Consider the following 19,862-nt stretch of genomic DNA (forward strand, 5'->3'; position numbering starts at 1 on the left):
CCGGTCTAAATGGCTTTTGGGGGGGGGGGGGGGGGGACATGGCACCCCATTGTTAACACTCGGGTGACTGGAAAAAAATCACTTCCACTCTGACTGCATTTATCAGTCAAATTGACAGGTAAATTCCCTTCCTTTTGGCCCAGGAGAGCAACACCTCCTCCCCTGCTGCCAGCGGGGGTTCTATTGTCTTCCAAATGTGAATTAGCATTTCAATTGACCTCTCAAATGGGGAGTGCAGAATGTGTGAAATTCTCTCCTTGCTTCTGGGAGGGGGAGGAATGGGTGAGACCTGTCTTTATGACGATAACTAACAGTCAGAGTGGGATAATGGTATATTATGATAACTAACAGTCAGAGTGGGATAATGGTATATTATGATAACTAACAGTCAGAGTGGGATAATGGTATATTATGATAACTAACAGTCAGAGTGGTATACTGGTATATTATGATAACTAACAGTCAGAGTGGTATACTGGTATATTATGATAACTAACAGTCAGAGTGGTATACTGGTATATTATGATAACTAACAGTCAGAGTGGTATACTGGTATATTATGATAACTAACAGTCAGAGTGGTATACTGGTATATTATGATAACTAACAGTCAGAGTGGTATACTGGTATATTATGATAACTAACAGTCAGAGTGGTATACTGGTATATTATGATAACTAACAGTCAGAGTGGGATAATGGTATATTATGATAACTAACAGTCAGAGTGGTATACTGGTATATTATGATAACTAACAGTCAGAGTGGGATAATGGTATATTATGATAACTAACAGTCAGAGTGGTATACTGGTATATTATGATAACTAACAGTCAGAGTGGTATACTGGTATATTATGATAACTAACAGTCAGAGTGGTATACTGGTATATTATGATAACTAACAGTCAGAGTGGTATACTGGTATATTATGATAACTAACAGTCAGAGTGGTATACTGGTATATTATGATAACTAACAGTCAGAGTGGTATACTGGTATATTATGATAACTAACAGTCAGAGTGGGATAATGGTATATTATGATAACTAACAGTCAGAGTGGGATAATGGTATATTATGATAACTAACAGTCAGAGTGGGATAATGGTATATTATGATAACTAACAGTCAGAGTGGGATAATGGTATATTATGATAACTAACAGTCAGAGTGGTATACTGGTATATTATGATAACTAACAGTCAGAGTGGTATACTGGTATATTATGATAACTAACAGTCAGAGTGGTATACTGGTATATTATGATAACTAACAGTCAGAGTGGTATACTGGTATATTATGATAACTAACAGTCAGAGTGGTATACTGGTATATTATGATAACTAACAGTCAGAGTGGGATAATGGTATATTATGATAACTAACAGTCAGAGTGGGATAATGGTATATTATGATAACTAACAGTCAGAGTGGGATAATGGTATATTATGATAACTAACAGTCAGAGTGGGATAATGGTATATTATGATAACTAACAGTCAGAGTGGGATAATGGTATATTATGATAACTAACAGTCAGAGTGGGATAATGGTATATTATGATAACTAACAGTCAGAGTGGGATAATGGTATATTATGATAACTAACAGTCAGAGTGGTATACTGGTATATTATGATAACTAACAGTCAGAGTGGTATACTGGTATATTATGATAACTAACAGTCAGAGTGGTATACTGGTATATTATGATAACTAACAGTCAGAGTGGTATACTGGTATATTATGATAACTAACAGTCAGAGTGGTATACTGGTATATTATGATAACTAACAGTCAGAGTGGGATAATGGTATATTATGATAACTAACAGTCAGAGTGGGATAATGGTATATTATGATAACTAACAGTCAGAGTGGGATAATGGTATATTATGATAACTAACAGTCAGAGTGGGATAATGGTATATTATGATAACTAACAGTCAGAGTGGGATAATGGTATATTATGATAACTAACAGTCAGAGTGGGATAATGGTATATTATGATAACTAACAGTCAGAGTGGGATAATGGTATATTATGATAACTAACAGTCAGAGTGGGATAATGGTATATTATGATAACTAACAGTCAGAGTGGGATAATGGTATATTATGATAACTAACAGTCAGAGTGGGATAATGGTATATTGTTTCATTTCAGAAGAGGGAAAAAACGAGAACATATGAGTATTTAGGAAAAGTCGTGGAAGGGGAAATGTCTTAGACCTTCACGGGGAGAGTTATTGCACTTTGCGATCTCAACATCGGTCAAAATGACCTGTTAGTCACCCGTGTGTTAAAAGGTGTGTTTCCTCTCTGCAGGAGCCCAACCCGTTCTTCAGCCCCTCCATAGAGCCGGACGCGCTGCTGCGCAGCCCCGTTCCCCCCGCGCCCAACAAGGACCAGGGCCGTCTGGGCGGCCCGGCCCGCAGCCTGGCCCCGCTGCACTTCCCCTCCGAGCTGCTGCCCTTCGACGAGGCCCTCCGGGAGGTGGCGGGGGGCCTGCGGCCCCCCAGTGGGGCCCCCGACGCCGCCCAGGACGCCGTGGCCTGGCACGGGGCCCAGCTGCTGGAGGTCAAAGCGGCCGAGAGGAGAGGTCAGACGCGGTGTCTTCTAAGAGCGGTGGTTCTCAACCTTTTCAGGCCGCGACCCACAAAATAATCATATTTGAACTGAACTGGGGACCCCCCACCCTGACAAGCTCTAAGAGTCAAGGCATTGCATTTTGTCTAACACGGTTCTATTGTGAAAATAGCAGATCTACATGCTCAACGCAAGGCTATTTTCACAATTTCTGCCTCTAATATTTGCCATTTTGAACAATGTTTAATTTGACATTTTAGAGGTATTAAAAAGCCCTTCAATTGTCACTTTAGAAATGTGCAGATACCCTCTATACACTTAAACTTGATGTTGGTTTGTTTACTGTTAATTGAGAAAACAATGTTGCACGTTAAGTTGATCATCTGGGGACCCCCCAAAATAATAATTTGGGGACCCCCCCTGGGGGTTGAGAACCACTGTTCTAGAATACTAATGCTTTTCTGAAAAACATATATTTTTGTGAAACCTTTTATAGGATTTTGCTGATGTTCCATGTGTGTGTGTGTGTGTGTGTGTGTGTGTGTGTGTGTGTGTGTGTGTGTGTGTGTGTGTGTGTGAGTGCGTGTGTGCGTGCGTGCATATACAGAAATGGAGAAGCAGATGAAGATTGAGAATCTGTTTGTCACGTGGCAACAGAGGTCTGCTCAGTCCAACATGCCCATCTCAGTAAGTGGCCAGCATTCATTCATTCATTCATTCATTCTTAAAAGATGAATGAACATTGCAGTGTCGTCAAGATAGAGCACAGTTACGACAACCATGTTTGGGGAGGACTGCAGTCAAAGTTTAACACATGGAATGCCCATACGTTTTATCGACACGCCCATACGTTATAATTGCTCGTCCACCACTGCAGAGGTTGTGGGTTCGAAACTTCGAATCCAAAGGAAGTAAAAAGCATCGTCACTAAAACCACCGTCGGCCAAAATCTCTTATGTTTTTGGGTTTTAGCATAAATCAGGGCTATTGAACACCCTTTACATCTGAGTGTTGGTTAAAATAAAATTGAACCAATGGAAAGTAGTAAAAAGTGCTTGGGACAAAACCTAACTCCACACGTTCTGCCAAATCAGCTAACTCCACCCGCTTAACATTTTTTTTTTTAGGTTTTAGATTTTTTAGCATAAATATGTGCTATTGAACACCCTTTATGTCTGTGCTGGTTAAAATAATATTGAACCAATGAATAGTAGTAAAAAGCCCTTCGGTCAAAACCTCCTAACTCCACTTGAGCTCATTTTCCCGAAAATGAACATTTTGGAGTTAGGAGGTTTCGGCCCGACAGCAGAGATATAATAAACACTCAAAATCGTATTCCTTTTTGTCCAATTGATTGGAATGTGCTAATGAAATTGACTGTTTAACTAATAGTGCAGTGTCTGTACCCGCATGCCAGTGGTGGACTGCTCATGATTTGTCTTCACACTTCAGCTTAGGAATAGTTTTCTGGCACATGTCTCTATGGGTCAGGAGTGGCTGAGTAAACGGGACTAGTCGTCTCTGTCCGTCTCAGACAGCATGTATTTCCAGAACAACAGATGTCCAGTTCAATATCTCCAAACATGAAGGTCCTTTCAAATTTTCGGGGGATTAGGAAAACTATACATTTTTGGAAACTTCAGAATATATATAAAAAATAAAAAAAAACAGAAAATCCATGATTCAATTTGCAAAATCCATGGGGGAATTTTTGACAGCTGCTGAAAATGTGGGTCTCATTCACTTACTATACACTATACTATAAAGGAAAAAACTACTCCATTGCAAGCATTTGATTTGCACAAAGAAATATATATATTCCTTGGGTTAAAAACGGCCCCCCAAAACTATGTTTTTTTTGATGAGTCATCACTTTGCACAGTTTTGTGGGGGCCGTTTTTTTTAGCCCAAGGAATGTTTTTTCATGCAAAACAAATGCTTGCACACACAATAATAATAATAGTTTGACCCCTCACATTACTTAAAGCAGATTTCTGGGGGTTTCCTTTTATAGTAAGTATAGTGTATAGTAAGTGAATGAGACCCAAACTTTCAGCAGCTGTCAACAATTCCCCTAGGGATTCAGCAAATGGAATCATGGATTTTCTGTTTTTTTTTTTGAGCGGTGGTCACACCGTCTCCATAGCGTGGCCGTGTGTGTATCTGTGTGTGTGTGTCTGTCTGTCTGTCTGTCTGTATGTAGCCTGTGGTGTATGTAGCCTGGCTGCTATACCTTTTCTGACCACACATGTTAAGGGAGGGGCGCTGTTGTTCAGGCCAGCTAGGCACACTCACACTCACATTCACACACACAAATACACACACGCACGCACGCACACACACACACACACACACACACACACACACACGCAGCCTCCACCGCTCAGTTCACACAAGTGTGATTTTTTTTTTTTTTTTTCATTCCCTGAAGTTTCCAAAACGGTTTTATAATCACAATATTACAAAGGGTGACATTACCATCATTATCAGCACTAGTCTCTGCGGCCCTGTTTAGACAGCAGTACAATCCCATGTATTTCACAAATCCGAGTGTAGATCTTGGCAAGAAGTAGTTGCTGCAGACAGAGAGGCAGGCCTCTCTGTCTTTGGGAAGAAATGAGTTGACCTGTAGATGGCGTTGTTCCTCAGGTGACAGACTTGGAGACACTGAAGCATTCATCCAGGTTGGTTCATTACTGTGCCACGCCGCTGCTCTTTGACCCGGTCTTCCGCAAGCAGATCCAAGAGGAGCAGGTCCCCCAGCCTCCTGTGAAGGTAAACCCTTGGCTATTTAAATTACACTGGTTACGTTTCCATAGGGCTTATTCCAAAATAGTAGCGGTGCAGGAAAAAATCTATTTGAATTCGAATCGTGTTTCTAACATGGTAAGATTCAGAATCGATTCTCATTTTCCAAAAAAAACGTTTTTTATTAGATATTATTTATTAGATAGTATGATTTTTATGATTTTATTTCATGATTTTATTTTATGATTTTTTTTATTACGATAATTTATTAGATATTATGTTGTTTTTTCACAAGTTAAAAGAATGTGTGCAAGCATTTTACCTTTGTAAGTTGATAAAAACGTTACAATTATAAAAGCTACGTAAATATACTCTGCTTTCATGCCAGCAGACTGGAGTAGATCCTGATATATGAATGGAATAGAGAATCGTTTTGAATCAAGAATTGTTTTTAATCTGGTCCTGGTCTCTATAAAGCCTCCCCCTGGCCAGCCGGGGCGCCTGATGGAGGGGAATGGAACTGGTTGGAATAACGTGTTCCTTCCACGCGCTACGTCCAACCGGGGAAGCTCCCCCTGTCAGGTGATAAGAAGCGGCCTGCTCACTCCTCATGCATTGAAGGAAGCATGAGCTCAGTTCGGGGCCCTCCCCAGGTTGGCAGAGGGAGAGTAGAGCCCAGGATCACAGCTTAGGCAATTGGCACCGGGTGAAAAAATGGGTTACAAAAATCGTGGGATAAAAATTTAAGAAAAAAAAAAATTGTTTTTAAATTTGGAAAATAATCGTTTCTGAATTCGAATCGTTTGGATTTGAAAGAATCGAAAGAAAATCGTGAATCGTGACCCCAAGAATCGATTCTGAATCGAATCGTGGGATACCCAAAGAAAATAGGTCATAAATTCGAAAAAAGAAAAAGCTAATTTAGGCTGTTTCCATCCACTGATGAAATGCGATTCTTGGGAGACTTGCTGTAAATGACTTCCCGCGGGCCTGCACACTGTGCACAGAGCTGGGATCAGGCAGATTTTTTTTCAGACCGAACCCGAGACGTGACCGAGAGCTTTTTGTCCACCCCCGCAAGTTTCTGCGATCTGCAAGCTAACAAAGCGTCGTGGAGGCAAAGAACTCTCACATTAAAAGAACAATATATAGCCTACATAAAGTGTCCAAGAAACATTCAATGAATTTCACCTCACACCACACACAAATAGCAATACTCAAAGCACAGCTTAACAATGCAGTGCCAAACAAAAGTGTACATAACAGACATTGGCCGAGTTTCCCGAAGCGATTTTAGCCCATCGTAGCTCACGCATTGTCGTGGAGACCAAGCCCCGGCCGTCATGTTCCCGTGTTTACATGGGTTCGGGCAGAGCGACTTATTTAGCCCCCTATAACTACACTAGGGCATTCACCAAATATTTGAATATTCGAATATCAAAGTCACTAGTTACTTTTTTTTCTCTCTCTCTCTCTCTCTCTCTTTAAAAAATATATAGTTTATAAAGCTTGGCTAGATAGGAAGTCATAAGAATGAGTTGTCTCAAACCTTTTTAGGCTTGCCAAAATACATTTTAGTCGACTAAATCAACTGTAGATTTAGTCGCCTAACATCTTGATGATATTCAGTTAACTAAAACTAGACTAAAACTAAAATCTTTCAGGTGACTAAATTATGACTAAAACTAAATGACATTTTATTAAAAAGACTATGACTGCCTGCATAGATACGTTCCAAACCGCCCACTCAGGTCTTCTAGTGAGAAGCTAACCGCTGCAGCCTGCGGGAAGTCTGCACCGCACCCGGGTCTGCAGACCTGCAGACCCGCGTCTGCAGACCCGGTGCAGACCCCATACTACTTAGTGACTTGGACAGGGCGTCGTGGGGCGACGGTGAGATTCGATCTAGTGATCTCTGGCACTCAAGTCGGCGACGCTATCCATTCAGCCATCAATGCTGATGTTTATCGTGGGCTTGCCCAGGCCTTACGGCCTGGGCATAAATAGAACGATTGCATTCACCACGGCTTCGTAACTCGCGCGGCGCTCCGCCGGCCGCGCGGCCCTGGCCCGCTCTTCGCGGCCACTCGCGCCTGCGGCGCTCGGGGGCGAAGAGCAGGACCAAGGTCCGCTGGCCTTCGCGCCGCTTGCAATGTCGTGGACAATCGAGCGGCTCCGCCTGGCTGCCACTGGGAGCAGTAGAGAGGTTGACCTGGGTCTGCAGTGCTGGGTCTGCAAACAGGTCTGCAGACTCGCAGACGCCAGGTCTGCAGACTCGCAGACGCCTTCCCGCAGGCTGCAGCCGTTACTACTTGGACCTACTTGATGTGCCTACAATGACATAAAAATATGGTGAAGCAGCTTTCTGCTTCTACGGACCGACAGCTTGGAATAAACTCCCACTACACCTAAGACAGGCAGCCTCTGTGGATAGCTTTAAAGCACAGCTCAAGACCTATTTCTTTACTCTCAGCAAATGTTTAATTCCTTTTGATGCTATTGACGTCCACACTGTTCTGAAATTGTTCTTCAATGTTTTATGTTTTTATATTTATTTTTCTGCTTTATTGCATTCATGTGTATTTTTTTCTGTTAAGCACTTGTGCCTCATGTTCTGCTCTGTAAAGCACTTTGGGCTGCATTTCATGTCATGAAACGTGCTATACAAATAAAGTTTTATTATTATTATTATTCCCGCCCGCCGGAACAGAAGCGCCACCGCTCCAGCGACAGCATGGCGTCGGGCAGCCGCGACCGCAGCTACAGCACGGACTCCCTGGAGACGCTGCAGCCGGGCGGCGGGCGCATGAAGGAGGAGGCCTGGCTGCTGGAGCTGTCCAACACCTTCCTGCAGCAGTACGTCCAGTACCTGCAGAGCATGGGCTTCATCCTGGTGCAGGTCCGCCCCGCCTCTCCCACACGCAAGTACGTTGGAGCAGGGCTTCCCAAACTTTTTGGTCTCAGGGCACCCCATGAATATTTTTTTAATCCGAGGCACCCCTACATTATAATTTTCACTCCCATCGCCTTATATTTATAGCATATCGTCATTGTCGGGTGGAAACCTTGTATGTCCTAAACCGTTTGTTTTGTATTTATCAAATATAAAATGTACTAAACTAGTGAAAACAGCTGATCTACAAGCACACAACGCCTCGCATCGCGAGGCGTTGTGTGCTTGTAGATCGGCTGTTTTCACTAGTTTTGTGCGACGGTCTTGTATGATGAAGCAGGGCTTTGCGTTACCAAAAGACGTATAAATTTGAAACTTGGAGATACAAGGTTTATGCCCAGCAGTGACGATATTTTAGTGATTATGTTGCGAGGAAAACGTTGAGAAAACAGCCATTTTGGTTAGAACTGACTGAAAATAACTTTGTACTTCAAGTTTAAAATGATACTAAATATTTTTTCAAGTGTCCAAATAAATTCCAAATATTATCAAATGATCTCGCGGCACCCCTGGACTGCCGTCACGGCACCCCAGGGTGCCCCGTCACCCACTTTGAAAACCCCTGTGTTAGAGTCACGCGTCACACGCCTGGGATTTCATCATTTTTGGAGTAAGGCCCAGTGTTGATTTCGTCGACTAAAACTGTGACGAAAAATGTTTGTCGACTGTGTATAACCAGTAAGACTCCCTAATCGGGAGATAAGCGACCGTAGGTCACATGTACACACAAAGAGGGCTGTAACTGCCATTGGTTCCTAGTTGTGTGGGCAATGTGTAGACATACTGTGTGCCGATGTGCGTGATTTTAGGGAAAAATCTGTAGGAGCAGTGTCCAAAAATGTGTTTTGCAAGAATCGGCCTCATGGTGGCGCTAGAAGAGGGCCATGTGAGAAATGAGGGGTGGGGTCTCCGCGTTGCCTTGGCGGACGAATAGGTACCGGCCCCGGCTCTCCTGGACGCTCCTAGCCCGAGTTACGGCATTCTATGTGAGCTGCAGTGGAGGGGGTCCTCCACTGGGGGCGCCGCCACTTTGGCATCCGTTCTGGAGCACCAGGAGTCGGTGGTCACCGGGAATTCCCCGTGAGCAGCCATGTTGGAGTGGTCATTTGGTCATTTTTGCACATTTGTTTTTTTTTTTACATCTGGGGGTCCCCCAGGGACCTGGGGGTCCCTGGAGCTCCGGGGGTCCTTGGAGGTTGTAGTTTGGCAGCCAAGGAGCATGTGTGCAAAATTTGGCATGGATCGGGGCAACGGTTGCGGAGATATGAGCAGGGCAATAGTGTGACGTGTGAGGTGTGACAGACAGACAGACGGACAGACTGACTGACTGACTGACTGACAGACTGACGGACTCACTCACAGTTTGTGCAGGTTTTGATAGTAAGTGCGACCTACGGTCGCAATAAAAAACGAAATAAAAACTAAGCTGTGATGACTAAAACTAAGACTGAATATATCGACAATTTTGTCAACGAAATAAAAACTAGCCTAAAACGTTAGGGAGGGACTGTTGGAGAAGAGAGTCATTTTATGTTTGGTTACTCTCTGGTGTTGCGTGCTGAAAATAGCAGATCTAAAAGCTCACAACGTGTCGCGCAGTCATTACAATGCCATCAAGGCCTGCCAAAATACATTTAAGTTGACTAAATCAACTGTAGATTTAGTCGCCTAAAAACGTATGATATTTAGTCGACTTAAATTAGACTAAAACTAAAACTTTTCAGAAATTAACCTAACTACCATGAATGTTGTGGATGTACCCTTCTATTTAATTGATGTTGTCATCTGCCCATCTGTCAATTTGTTCAAAATAAATTGGTTGAACAGAACTCATATTTTGGGACCATCGCTCCATTGTTCACAATGGTTTGTAATGCAGGCTGCTATCCCAGGAAGTCATGTGATCCAAGATGGCCGCGGTGTGAATATGGTCTATTCTGGGGGTCAATTGACATGACAAAGTAGGAGCGCCTCTGATACAGAGTACAGCAAGCAACATATAGCTTTTCAGAATACCGTCAGGGTTTAGATTAGAACACGTTGTGTAGCACTGGCCTCAGGTCTCAGTGGGTTAATGACTCAGTGAACATTATGTTCTGTTGCAGCGTGGCTCGAGCGCGGGCGGCCATGTTGAGCTCCATGTCCTCAGAGGGAAGGATGAGCTTCTCGTATGTCAAGCAGAAGAGCGAAGACAGCCCCAAGGTTAACACGTACACACACACACACACACACACACACACACACACACACACACACACACACACACACACACACACACACACACACACACACACACACACACACACACACACACACACACACACACACACACACACACACACACACACACACACACACACACACACACACACACACACACTATTAACAGGAAATTAACATTTTAGGACGACAATGTTATGAATGCCATTTTTAACTGTAAGACTAGAGCTGAAAAATAGCAGATCTACAAGCACACAAGTGACGTGTTGTGAGCTTGTGGATCGGCTATTTTCAGCATACAAGCTTATACAGATCGTCTATTTTTGAACATGTTCCACAGACCACAGGATCGAGCCCTACCGTCTACCACCTGCAGAGGGCGCTGCCGGGGGGCATCGTCCTAATGGAACTGGCCTTTCAGGTAAAGAGGAAGTAACCTCGCGTCACCATGCTTTCTCAGGGGGAAAGCCTGGTGCTCGTTTACTAAACAGGTTGTTTGATGCGGTCTAGACCGGATGGCAGGAGAAGCTGCGTCGCTTGCCCTGTTTGTTTCCCCAATCCCTATTTAAATGCTATAGTGTAGTCTTGCCAGTCGCTACGAGTTGGACTAAAAGATGGATATACCAAACAAACCTTTAAAAAAAATAAGCAAAACTACGCCACATCAAGGGTTTTATTGGGTAGGTACGAAAATGATGTCCTTGAGCGTGGGGAATTGTTTTGGGTTCAAACTGATTCCGGTTTGGTAGTTCGGTGTTTCAAACGAAAAAACGAAAAAATCCGCTTGGAAATCTGTTCAGGCATTCATGAGATATCAGCCATTATGTTTTCTTCAAATGTAAACAAACATGGCTGCCATGTTTGAAAGATGTGGTTGGTATGGGGGTTAAATATACAATTTCGCAATAGGCTCTATGCATATACACCATTTTGTTCTACTTCCGGGTGTCTTTCGACTTCCTTCACAGGTGTTACCGATGATACTAATGAAGGGTCTGTTCCATTCTGGTCAAACAGAGTCAGGGTGCTGATAGTGTGCATGTTGGCTCACTGGAAACACTCTGCTACACCAGTGGGTCTCAAAGTGTTCTTGAGTGGGTTCCAAATGTCCCCATACAGGAGTGTAACTCTGAGAGTACAAATGGAAACAAATGGACCTGCAAGGGTCCATTTGATTCCATTTGTTGATTCCATTTGTACAGAGTTATAGGGGTCCTTGAAATTAAAGAACCACTGTGCAATAAATCAAACAGAGCCTTAATTAGTATCATCGGTAACACCTGTGAAGGAAGTCGAAAGACACCCGGAAGTAGAACAAAATGGCGTATATGCATAGAGCCTATTGCGATCATGCTTAGTACATTGTTGGAGGTTCAAAAATTTTTTTTTTTCAAAATGGCTGCTAACTCGGGAAACTCAGGCCCTGGCGGCCTCTAACAACGGTAATATCTCGGGAAACTGAGCAAATGAGTTAATATGACGTGTGTGTGTGTGTGTGTGTGTGTGTGTGTGTGTGCGCGTTTGCGTGTGCGTGTGTGTGTTACGCATTAGGGCTGTTATTTCTGTGTAAAGCAGTATGCACTGGAGTGTTCCCGCATTCCCATGGGCCAGACTGTCAACTCACAGGTACACTCTCTCTCTCTCTCTCTCTTTCTCTCTCTCTCTCTCTCTCTCTCTCTCTCTCTCTCTCTCTCTCTCTCTCTCTCTCTCTCTCTCTCTCTCTCTCTAAAATGACACGTATGCTTTCTCGGTCTTCATGGGTAAACACATCACTGCCTCTTCCTGTTCATATCCTGAAAGAGGCTGAAAAACATCATTTGGTTTCCTGTGTCCTTAGTCAATAGATGGCGTTCTGGGCTCTGAATGAACCTGTGCTGCCATGTCTGCTTATAATAAGCAATGTTTGTCTTTAAAAAAAATGTGTAGTTGCTTATTAGGCTACTTTCTAATATTCTTTAAACCAGTCGTTCCCAAATCTTTTCATATCAAGGACCCCAGATTAACATATTTGTCCACAGTCGCAGACCCCCCATCTGAAAATATGTGGTGCCAGGGACCTCCACACAGGGGTCTCGGAACTGTCCGCCCCAGTGTTAATTTTGTCGACTAAGACTAAGACTAAGACTAAAAGACTTTTTGATATTGTGTCAATAAGACTAGACTAGACTAAAACTATTTAGAAGGACTAAGACTAAAGCCCTTTGCACACAGGACAGTTGCGTTTTTTTTTCATTTGCTGTATGGAATAAAACGCATTAGATTTGGTGTGCAATGCTGTGCGGAATCGGCGCTGCGGACCCCAAAAGGAGTCATAAAAGGAGTGATGAGTTTTTTTACCGCATGCGACAAGACGCACAAATCGAACTGGGTTCGATCGAGAAAAAGACGCACGGCCGCAGCCACTCGTCGCACGGCTAATTCGGATCCGGTGTGCATGAGGTCGTAGTGAATGATTGTTTTCTTTAAAAAAAAAAGAAATTGTCCGTTTTTTCCATGTGGATAAACGCGCCTGTGTGCAAAGGGCTTATGTCTATTATTTGTGTTATTCAAAAGACTAAGACTAAGTTTAGTCTAAGACTAATGGCTGTAAAGATTAACACTGGTATGTAACTCTGAAACAGTGGTAAATCAGCCAACAACCCACAACCCTCAAATGGTAAATTGCTTTTCTACCACTACCATATAAATGAAAAACCTTGTTGGGAGGCAAATTGATCTTGGAAATGTTACCACTGCAACAGTGGGTGGGGTCCATGAGCCAACTCAAGGTTGTTGATTTACCACTGTTTTAAGCCAATCAGAATCCAGTATCTGAACATGTGACCACAAAAAGTGGTAGAAGGTTTATTTTGTCCAAGTAACAGGCAGTAGAATACAATGACTTGTTCAAAGTTGTGTGGTTATATTTAGGTTATATTTATTAGAGACTAATCCCAAAAGACTAAGACTTAAAATATTTTGATATTTAGTCGACTAAAAATAGACTAGACTAAAACAATTCCAGAAGACTAAGACAGGACTAAGACTAAATGGTGTGTTATTCAAAAGACTAAGACTGAAAAGATTAACACTGGTCCGCCCCAGGTCCCCATCACCATGTCCTCATGTCTCCACTAGGGGCCACTGTTCACCAAACCCCGGTGCAAGCCATTCCCAGAAGGCACCGCTGTGTCTGACTCTGCGGTATGTCCCCCTCTATCCGACAGCAAGGGGAGGGGCTCACTCCGATTGGCTCCGCCCCTTCCTCAACTCGCTGCCGTCAGCGTTGCTTCAATTGTCTCTTTTTTTCGTCCTCAATCCCTGTTCTTTCAGCTTCTCTCTCTCTCTCTCTCTTGTAGAGCCCCGGTCATTTGTCGCTTTGGCAAAAAAAAAACACTGTTTTATTTTATTATGTTTGTTTGTTACGTTTTTTGTTTAGGCATGTCATTATTAAATGGAAAAGTTCAAAGGAGCCAGTCACCAAGGAGCCAGACATTATCCCGCTTATTACCCGGCTACTAAATAAAATTAATAATTTGACTCAAAACTAAAAACAAAACAAAGTATTTCCTTGTTTACAGACGGCTGAAAGTGTTCCACAAGTGTTGCACTGGGCGTCCCCCCAGCGCGACACAGTCGCCTTGGTAAACAATTAGGAAGTGCTGATTAGATAGAATCCATTTTCTGATACTACGTTGTCTATTTCTCGCTTAAAACATTTTTAAAAACATTCTTGATAGCAACGTTTAGTTGTAAATGTCGCTGTGTGTTTGTTTACATGGCTGACATGTTGGATACAGCACAAGATTCACGCAGTGCAGCTTGACTGCAGCAGGTGTTCTGAGCCTTTGATTAAGCAGCGGTCTGTTATTCACCATATTCCTGGCCCCGCCCCCGGCTTCCTGTTCATATCCTGAAAGAGGCGGAGGCTGAAAAACATCATTTGGTTTCCTGTTGTCCTTGCATTAAAGTGTCAGTAGTTGGCGTTCTGGGCTCTGAATGTACCTGGGTTGCCATGTCTGCTACTCTTGCTTATTGGGCTTACTTTCTAATATTTTTGAAACCAGTGGTTCCCAAATCTTTTCATATCAAGGACCCCAGATTAACATATTTGTCCACAGTCGCAGACCCCCATCTGAAAATATATGGGGGAAAATATATTTCAACCACATAAATCTGTGTGGAGGTCCCTGCTCCACACAGATTTATGTTGTTGAAATGTTTCAAAAATATTCAAAATATTTTTTTTCCCCCTCAATATTTTTTTAAATAGCAAATATACAAGCTCACAATGTGTCGCAATGTGACACATTGTGAGCTAGCTGATCTGCTATTTTCAAATGTAAATGTAAAGTAGTATAGCCTAGTTGCTTCTGTTGGGAGGAAGTGAAAAGATGTTTTTTGAAGCAGCACACAGAGAAAAGATCTTTAGCGCCCTCTGTAAAAGAAAATGGCAGCCTCCATAGAGAGGGCCAGGAATATGGTGAATAGAGCGGGGCGGTCTGTTATCAAGAAATATCTCTGATTTCAGCGATTGACCAATCAGAATCAAGCATTCAAACAAGCCGGTTAAAAACATTTTTTACACCAGCTCGACAACCACTGACATCCAAAGCCGTATGAAGGGCGGGGCTCTACTGTCTTGCTTTCTGACTGGGATTGGGGCCTTTCTCCCTCTGTTTAACGGAGCAGCCAATGGGATTGGGGCCTTTCTCCCTCTGTTTAACGGAGCAGCCAATGGGATTGGGGCCTTTCTCCCTCTGTTTAACGGAGCAGCCAATGGGATTGGGGCCTTTCTCCCTCTGTTTAACGGAGCAGCCAATGGGATCGTGGCCTTTCTCCCTCTGTTTAACGGAGCAGCCAATGGGAGCCATGGTTGATATGATTACTGACACCTACGGCTTGACATTCTTTTTTTTTTTCTTTTTTTTTCATCCGAATCTCCAGTGACTGCATTGGACCAGCTGTCCTCTGCTTTCAACCTCTTAAAGGACAACTTTGTTTTTTTACAACAAGGGTTCATATTTTAGATAGTGAGTGTTAAAATGTTTTCATTTACTTCTTTCTATCATTGTAGTGATTTTAACGATGTTGATTTGCATGGGCATGCGTACAAGTGGCTAAATATGTTTTTTTAGACCCTATACAGGTTATGCGCGTGACATCACTGTTGCTGGAAGTTATGTGGGAACGCCTACTGAGTGGCAAAAAACTAATTTCTGCCATTGACAGCCCATACATCCAAACAGAAAAGTCCTATCTGATTGTATCAAACAAAGTTAACTCACCAACATTGCGGCTGTACTGAAAGCTTGAATTATCCGTTCTTTCTATCTGCACATTTTTTGTTTCATGAAAATCCACCATAAGCATATTATGAGCTACATTCTGTGCAGGGTTGGAAGCACTCGTTTTCAACAACACAACATCCTGCTGCCTCCTGCATTATGTGCAGTGTAGAAACAGGTGGTATGCAGGGCCTTTGAGTGATTTGAAACTAGCACTTCCAAACTCCAGTGCTCCATGCTGCTCAATGTTTTGCCACTCAATCTAGATTAGGGGGGCGGGTCCCAGTGGATGTGCATACCCTCTATAAGCCCATTCCCAAGATGCACCACCGTAATCTTTCATGGGCAGATGTGATTTATGGGGGCTTGTGTAAATAGTAACATCGAATTTGCTGGGTTATTGTGTCTAAAAATACATAATTTAGCCACTTGTACACATGCCCCCACTCACTGAAATCCAAATGCTAAAATCACTAAAACAATAGAAAGCAGTAAATGAAAACATTTTAACACATTTTTTTGTGTTCTTGTCTCTAATAATGAACTAAAATATAAACCCATGTGAGTAGTTCACCCCAAAATGACTTTTTTTTATATTGATTACTCACCTCATGGAGACTTGAATTCAATAATATTTTTGGGGGGTTTTCGTTGCATTTCTAAGACAAAAAATGTATATAATAAATTTAGCCCCCTCTGGATGGGGACCCCGGGTCCCCATCCCGGGTCCCCATCCCGGGTCCCCATCCGGAAACAATGGTGGTTTACTATAATACTTTTTGTCTTAGGAATGCGACAAAAAACAAACAAATATTATTGAACTCAAGTCTCCATGGTGTGAGTAATCAATATAAAAAAAAAGTCATTTTGGGGGTGAACCATTCCTTTAAAATATTGTAAATAGCTAGGAAATGGAAACAAGCCCTTAGGATATATCTTTTAGCATCATTGAGTAATCGTACCAATGTTCTGTTTTGCAAACTGTTAAATCGAGTATTCAATCAATCCATCAATCAATCAATCAATCAATCAATCAATGTTTTCAGAATTATATGGGGAAATCAATGGGCTTCTATCTGCGGAACCACAAAATGGGCGTCACTGCTGTGCCCTGTGGAAGACACGTCTTGCTATTCTGAGCTGATTTGCTCCTCTACCCCAGTGGTTCTCAACCTGTGGGTCGGGACCCTCAGGAGGTTCCCCAGATTATTTTGGGGGGGGGTCCCCAGATGATTAACTTCATCAAGTTAATTGTTTTCTCACTCAACAGTAAACAAACCAACATAAAGTTTAAAGTGTATAAAGGGTATATGCACATTTCTAAAGTGACATTTTATGGACTTTTTGAATACCTCTAAAATGACAAATTAAACCTTGGCTAAATTGTCTAACATTGGAGATAAAAATTGTGAAAATAGCAGATCTACATGCTCACAAAGCCTCGCGTTTGCGAGGCTTTGTGAGCATGTAGATTTGCTATTTTCACAATAAGCCCTATTCACGGCCCGCCCACTCAGCATCCCCCCGGTGCTGAAGTCACGTTTTGAAGGGGTAAAACCCTGCTAAGCCTATAGAGTTAACACAGAAATCGCTAATTTAATGCAATTTCCGAATAGTACAGTATAAAATACGGCTAGCATGATCAAGAACACAAGATAGTAAAAGGCACAAAGCGTTATAATTTACTTTACCGTTCGAAATAATGATTTGTTGGCTTTAAGTCCAGCAATGTCTTTTATAGTTTCCCCTTCTAAATTGACGTCAGCACCAGGAAGTTGCTGAGAAATTTGCTGAGTGGGCGGGCCGTGAAGAGGGCTTATAGAACAAAATTATTATTTTGGGGGTCGCGGCCTGAAAAGGTTGAGAACCACTGCTCTATCACTGCTGATGTGTCCACAGGCCCTGTGTGTCCATGCTTGCTGCTGGGAGCTTGTCACTCATTGATTGAGTTTGTTCTTTTGCTTTAAAACCCGGAACTGATTTATACTCGGCTCCACGCTGGTGTCATGTGGCGAAAACAGCCGCCTGGATCTGTGGGTTCGACGCACAACACTGTGCGCGGCGAAGTATAAATCAAGCCCTTTAGATCCTGCTGAGATTAGCAATCGACAATCAATGGAAACATAACCAAGAACATATTTAATTTACAATCAAATATGCATTACTAGGCATTTGATTGTGGTTCTTTGCCATGATCCCCCCCCCCCCCCTTAAAACATGATTATCAGGTATTATTGCGACCGTAGGTCGCATTTACTACCAAAACCTCCACCGGCTGTCCGTCCGTCCGTCCGTCCGTCAGTGAGTCACACGTCACACGTCACACTTTTGCCCTGCTCATATCTCCACAACCGTTGCCCCCATCCATGCCATCCATGCCAGGAGGACCCCTCCACTGCAGCTCACATAAAATGCCGTAACTCGGGCTAGGAGCGTCCGGGAGAGCCGGGGCCGGTACCTATTCGTCCGCCAAGGCAACGCGGAGACCCCACCCCTCATTTCTCACATGGCCCTCTTCTAGCGCCACCTTCAGGCCGATTTCTAAAACACATTTTTGGACACTGCTCCTACAGTTTTGGCCCTAAAATCACGCAAATCGCTACACAGTATGTCTACACTCATCCCATCAACATGAATCTGTCCCATATAGCGCCACCTTCAGGCCGATTTTTAAAAACACATTTTTGGACACTGCTCCTACAGATTTTGCCCTCAAATCACGAAAATCACTACACAGCATGTCTACACTCATGTCATCAACATGGATCAGGAAGATTTTGGAAAAACACATTTTTGCCCTATTTGTGGAGATAAGCGACCTACGGTCGCTTATCTCCCGATTAGGGAGTCTTACTGGTGATTATACTAGGAGGAAGTTTTCTGTTTCCCCAAAAAAGAGTACAGAAAGAGTTAAAATTAGGTTTTTATGTGGCCACACCCACCAGTTCATTAAGTATGCCTGGTTGTCATGGTGGGTGGTGACCCAGCTTAAGTTGGACACACCCACAGTGTTGGGTGAATGGTAAAAGGGGAGGGGAGGATTATATGATGTCATTTAATCACTGTTTTTGGATCAGCACTTTTGACCCACAAGGTGGCAGCCTCAAGGGAAGAAACCCCAAATACAAAGGGAATACATAATTGCCCGTAACAACCACACCAGGGGGTCTAATGAAGTACTGTCAACCTCCTAGACACATGAAAAACAGAAAAAGTACAAAACTATGGCACTACCTCTTTAACCCATTTAGGCCTAGAATTATTGAATGCTTTAACCAGTGAAAAATAGCAGATATACAAGCTCACAGCACACGGTGTCGGTGCCGCGCTGTGAGCTTGTAGATCTGCTATATATATATTTTTTTTTTTAAATGTGAAAATTAGAATTTTGACCCGATTCTATAAGTGTCTTTTGAATCCTTCTAAGGTTTTTTGAAAAACCTATGTTTCTATGTCAGCAATCTGGCCAGTCATCGTCAAAGAAAAGGTCCTTTTCACTTAAATGGAGCTCAGTTAGTCTGTTCTTGAGAGACTACTATGATATGACCCCCAAAATGATATGAATTTGACCACGGACCCCGTCTCAAAATATGTAGTTCCAGGGACCACCCAGAAGCAAAACTTGAGTAACAAACATTCGCTTTAAAAATACATATATTCAAAGATTTGCACACATTTTCACGACTTTTTCAAAAATAGCAGATCTACAAGCTCGCAGCGCGGCACTCGGTGCCGCGCTGTGAGCTTGTATATCTGCTATTGTTCACTGGTTAAAGCATTCAATAACTCTAGGCCTATTGCCCTGGGGTCCGTTTGAATTGTCATTCCTATGAGAACAACACACAACTTTCACATGTTTGAGTTGAGGTCGATTCGTACTATGTCGCACGATGGCATCGCCTGCCAAAACAAAAGACATGCAAGCTCATAACCTGTCATGGACAGGTCACATTGTGAGCTTGTAGGTCGACTATTGTCCACGCACGACGGTGTCGTGGGACAAAGCATAAATTAGGCTTCAAAATCAGGAGTTTCACACAAACAGTGGACAATGTGCTAGCTTCAAGCTAGTGTGACTGGCCTTTCTGGT

The 19,862-nt window shown here is 42.9% G+C and overlaps 1 protein-coding gene across 1 annotated transcript in view; it reads left to right on the plus strand.

Moving 5' to 3' along the window:
- szt2 (SZT2 subunit of KICSTOR complex) overlaps positions 1–19,862 on the plus strand; it is a 181,862-nt gene that overhangs the window by 139,894 nt on the left and 22,106 nt on the right. The window contains 8 exon segments of the mRNA XM_080734234.1: positions 2,324–2,597; positions 3,192–3,271; positions 5,234–5,359; positions 8,043–8,257; positions 10,391–10,487; positions 10,846–10,926; positions 12,057–12,131; positions 13,623–13,688. Of these exon segments, the coding sequence (XP_080590360.1) occupies positions 2,324–2,597; positions 3,192–3,271; positions 5,234–5,359; positions 8,043–8,257; positions 10,391–10,487; positions 10,846–10,926; positions 12,057–12,131; positions 13,623–13,688 (1,014 nt within the window).

Source organism: Nannobrachium achirus, assembly GCF_963921795.1.
Source record: "Nannobrachium achirus genome assembly, chromosome: 1".
Lineage (NCBI taxonomy): Eukaryota > Metazoa > Chordata > Actinopteri > Myctophiformes > Myctophidae > Nannobrachium > Nannobrachium achirus.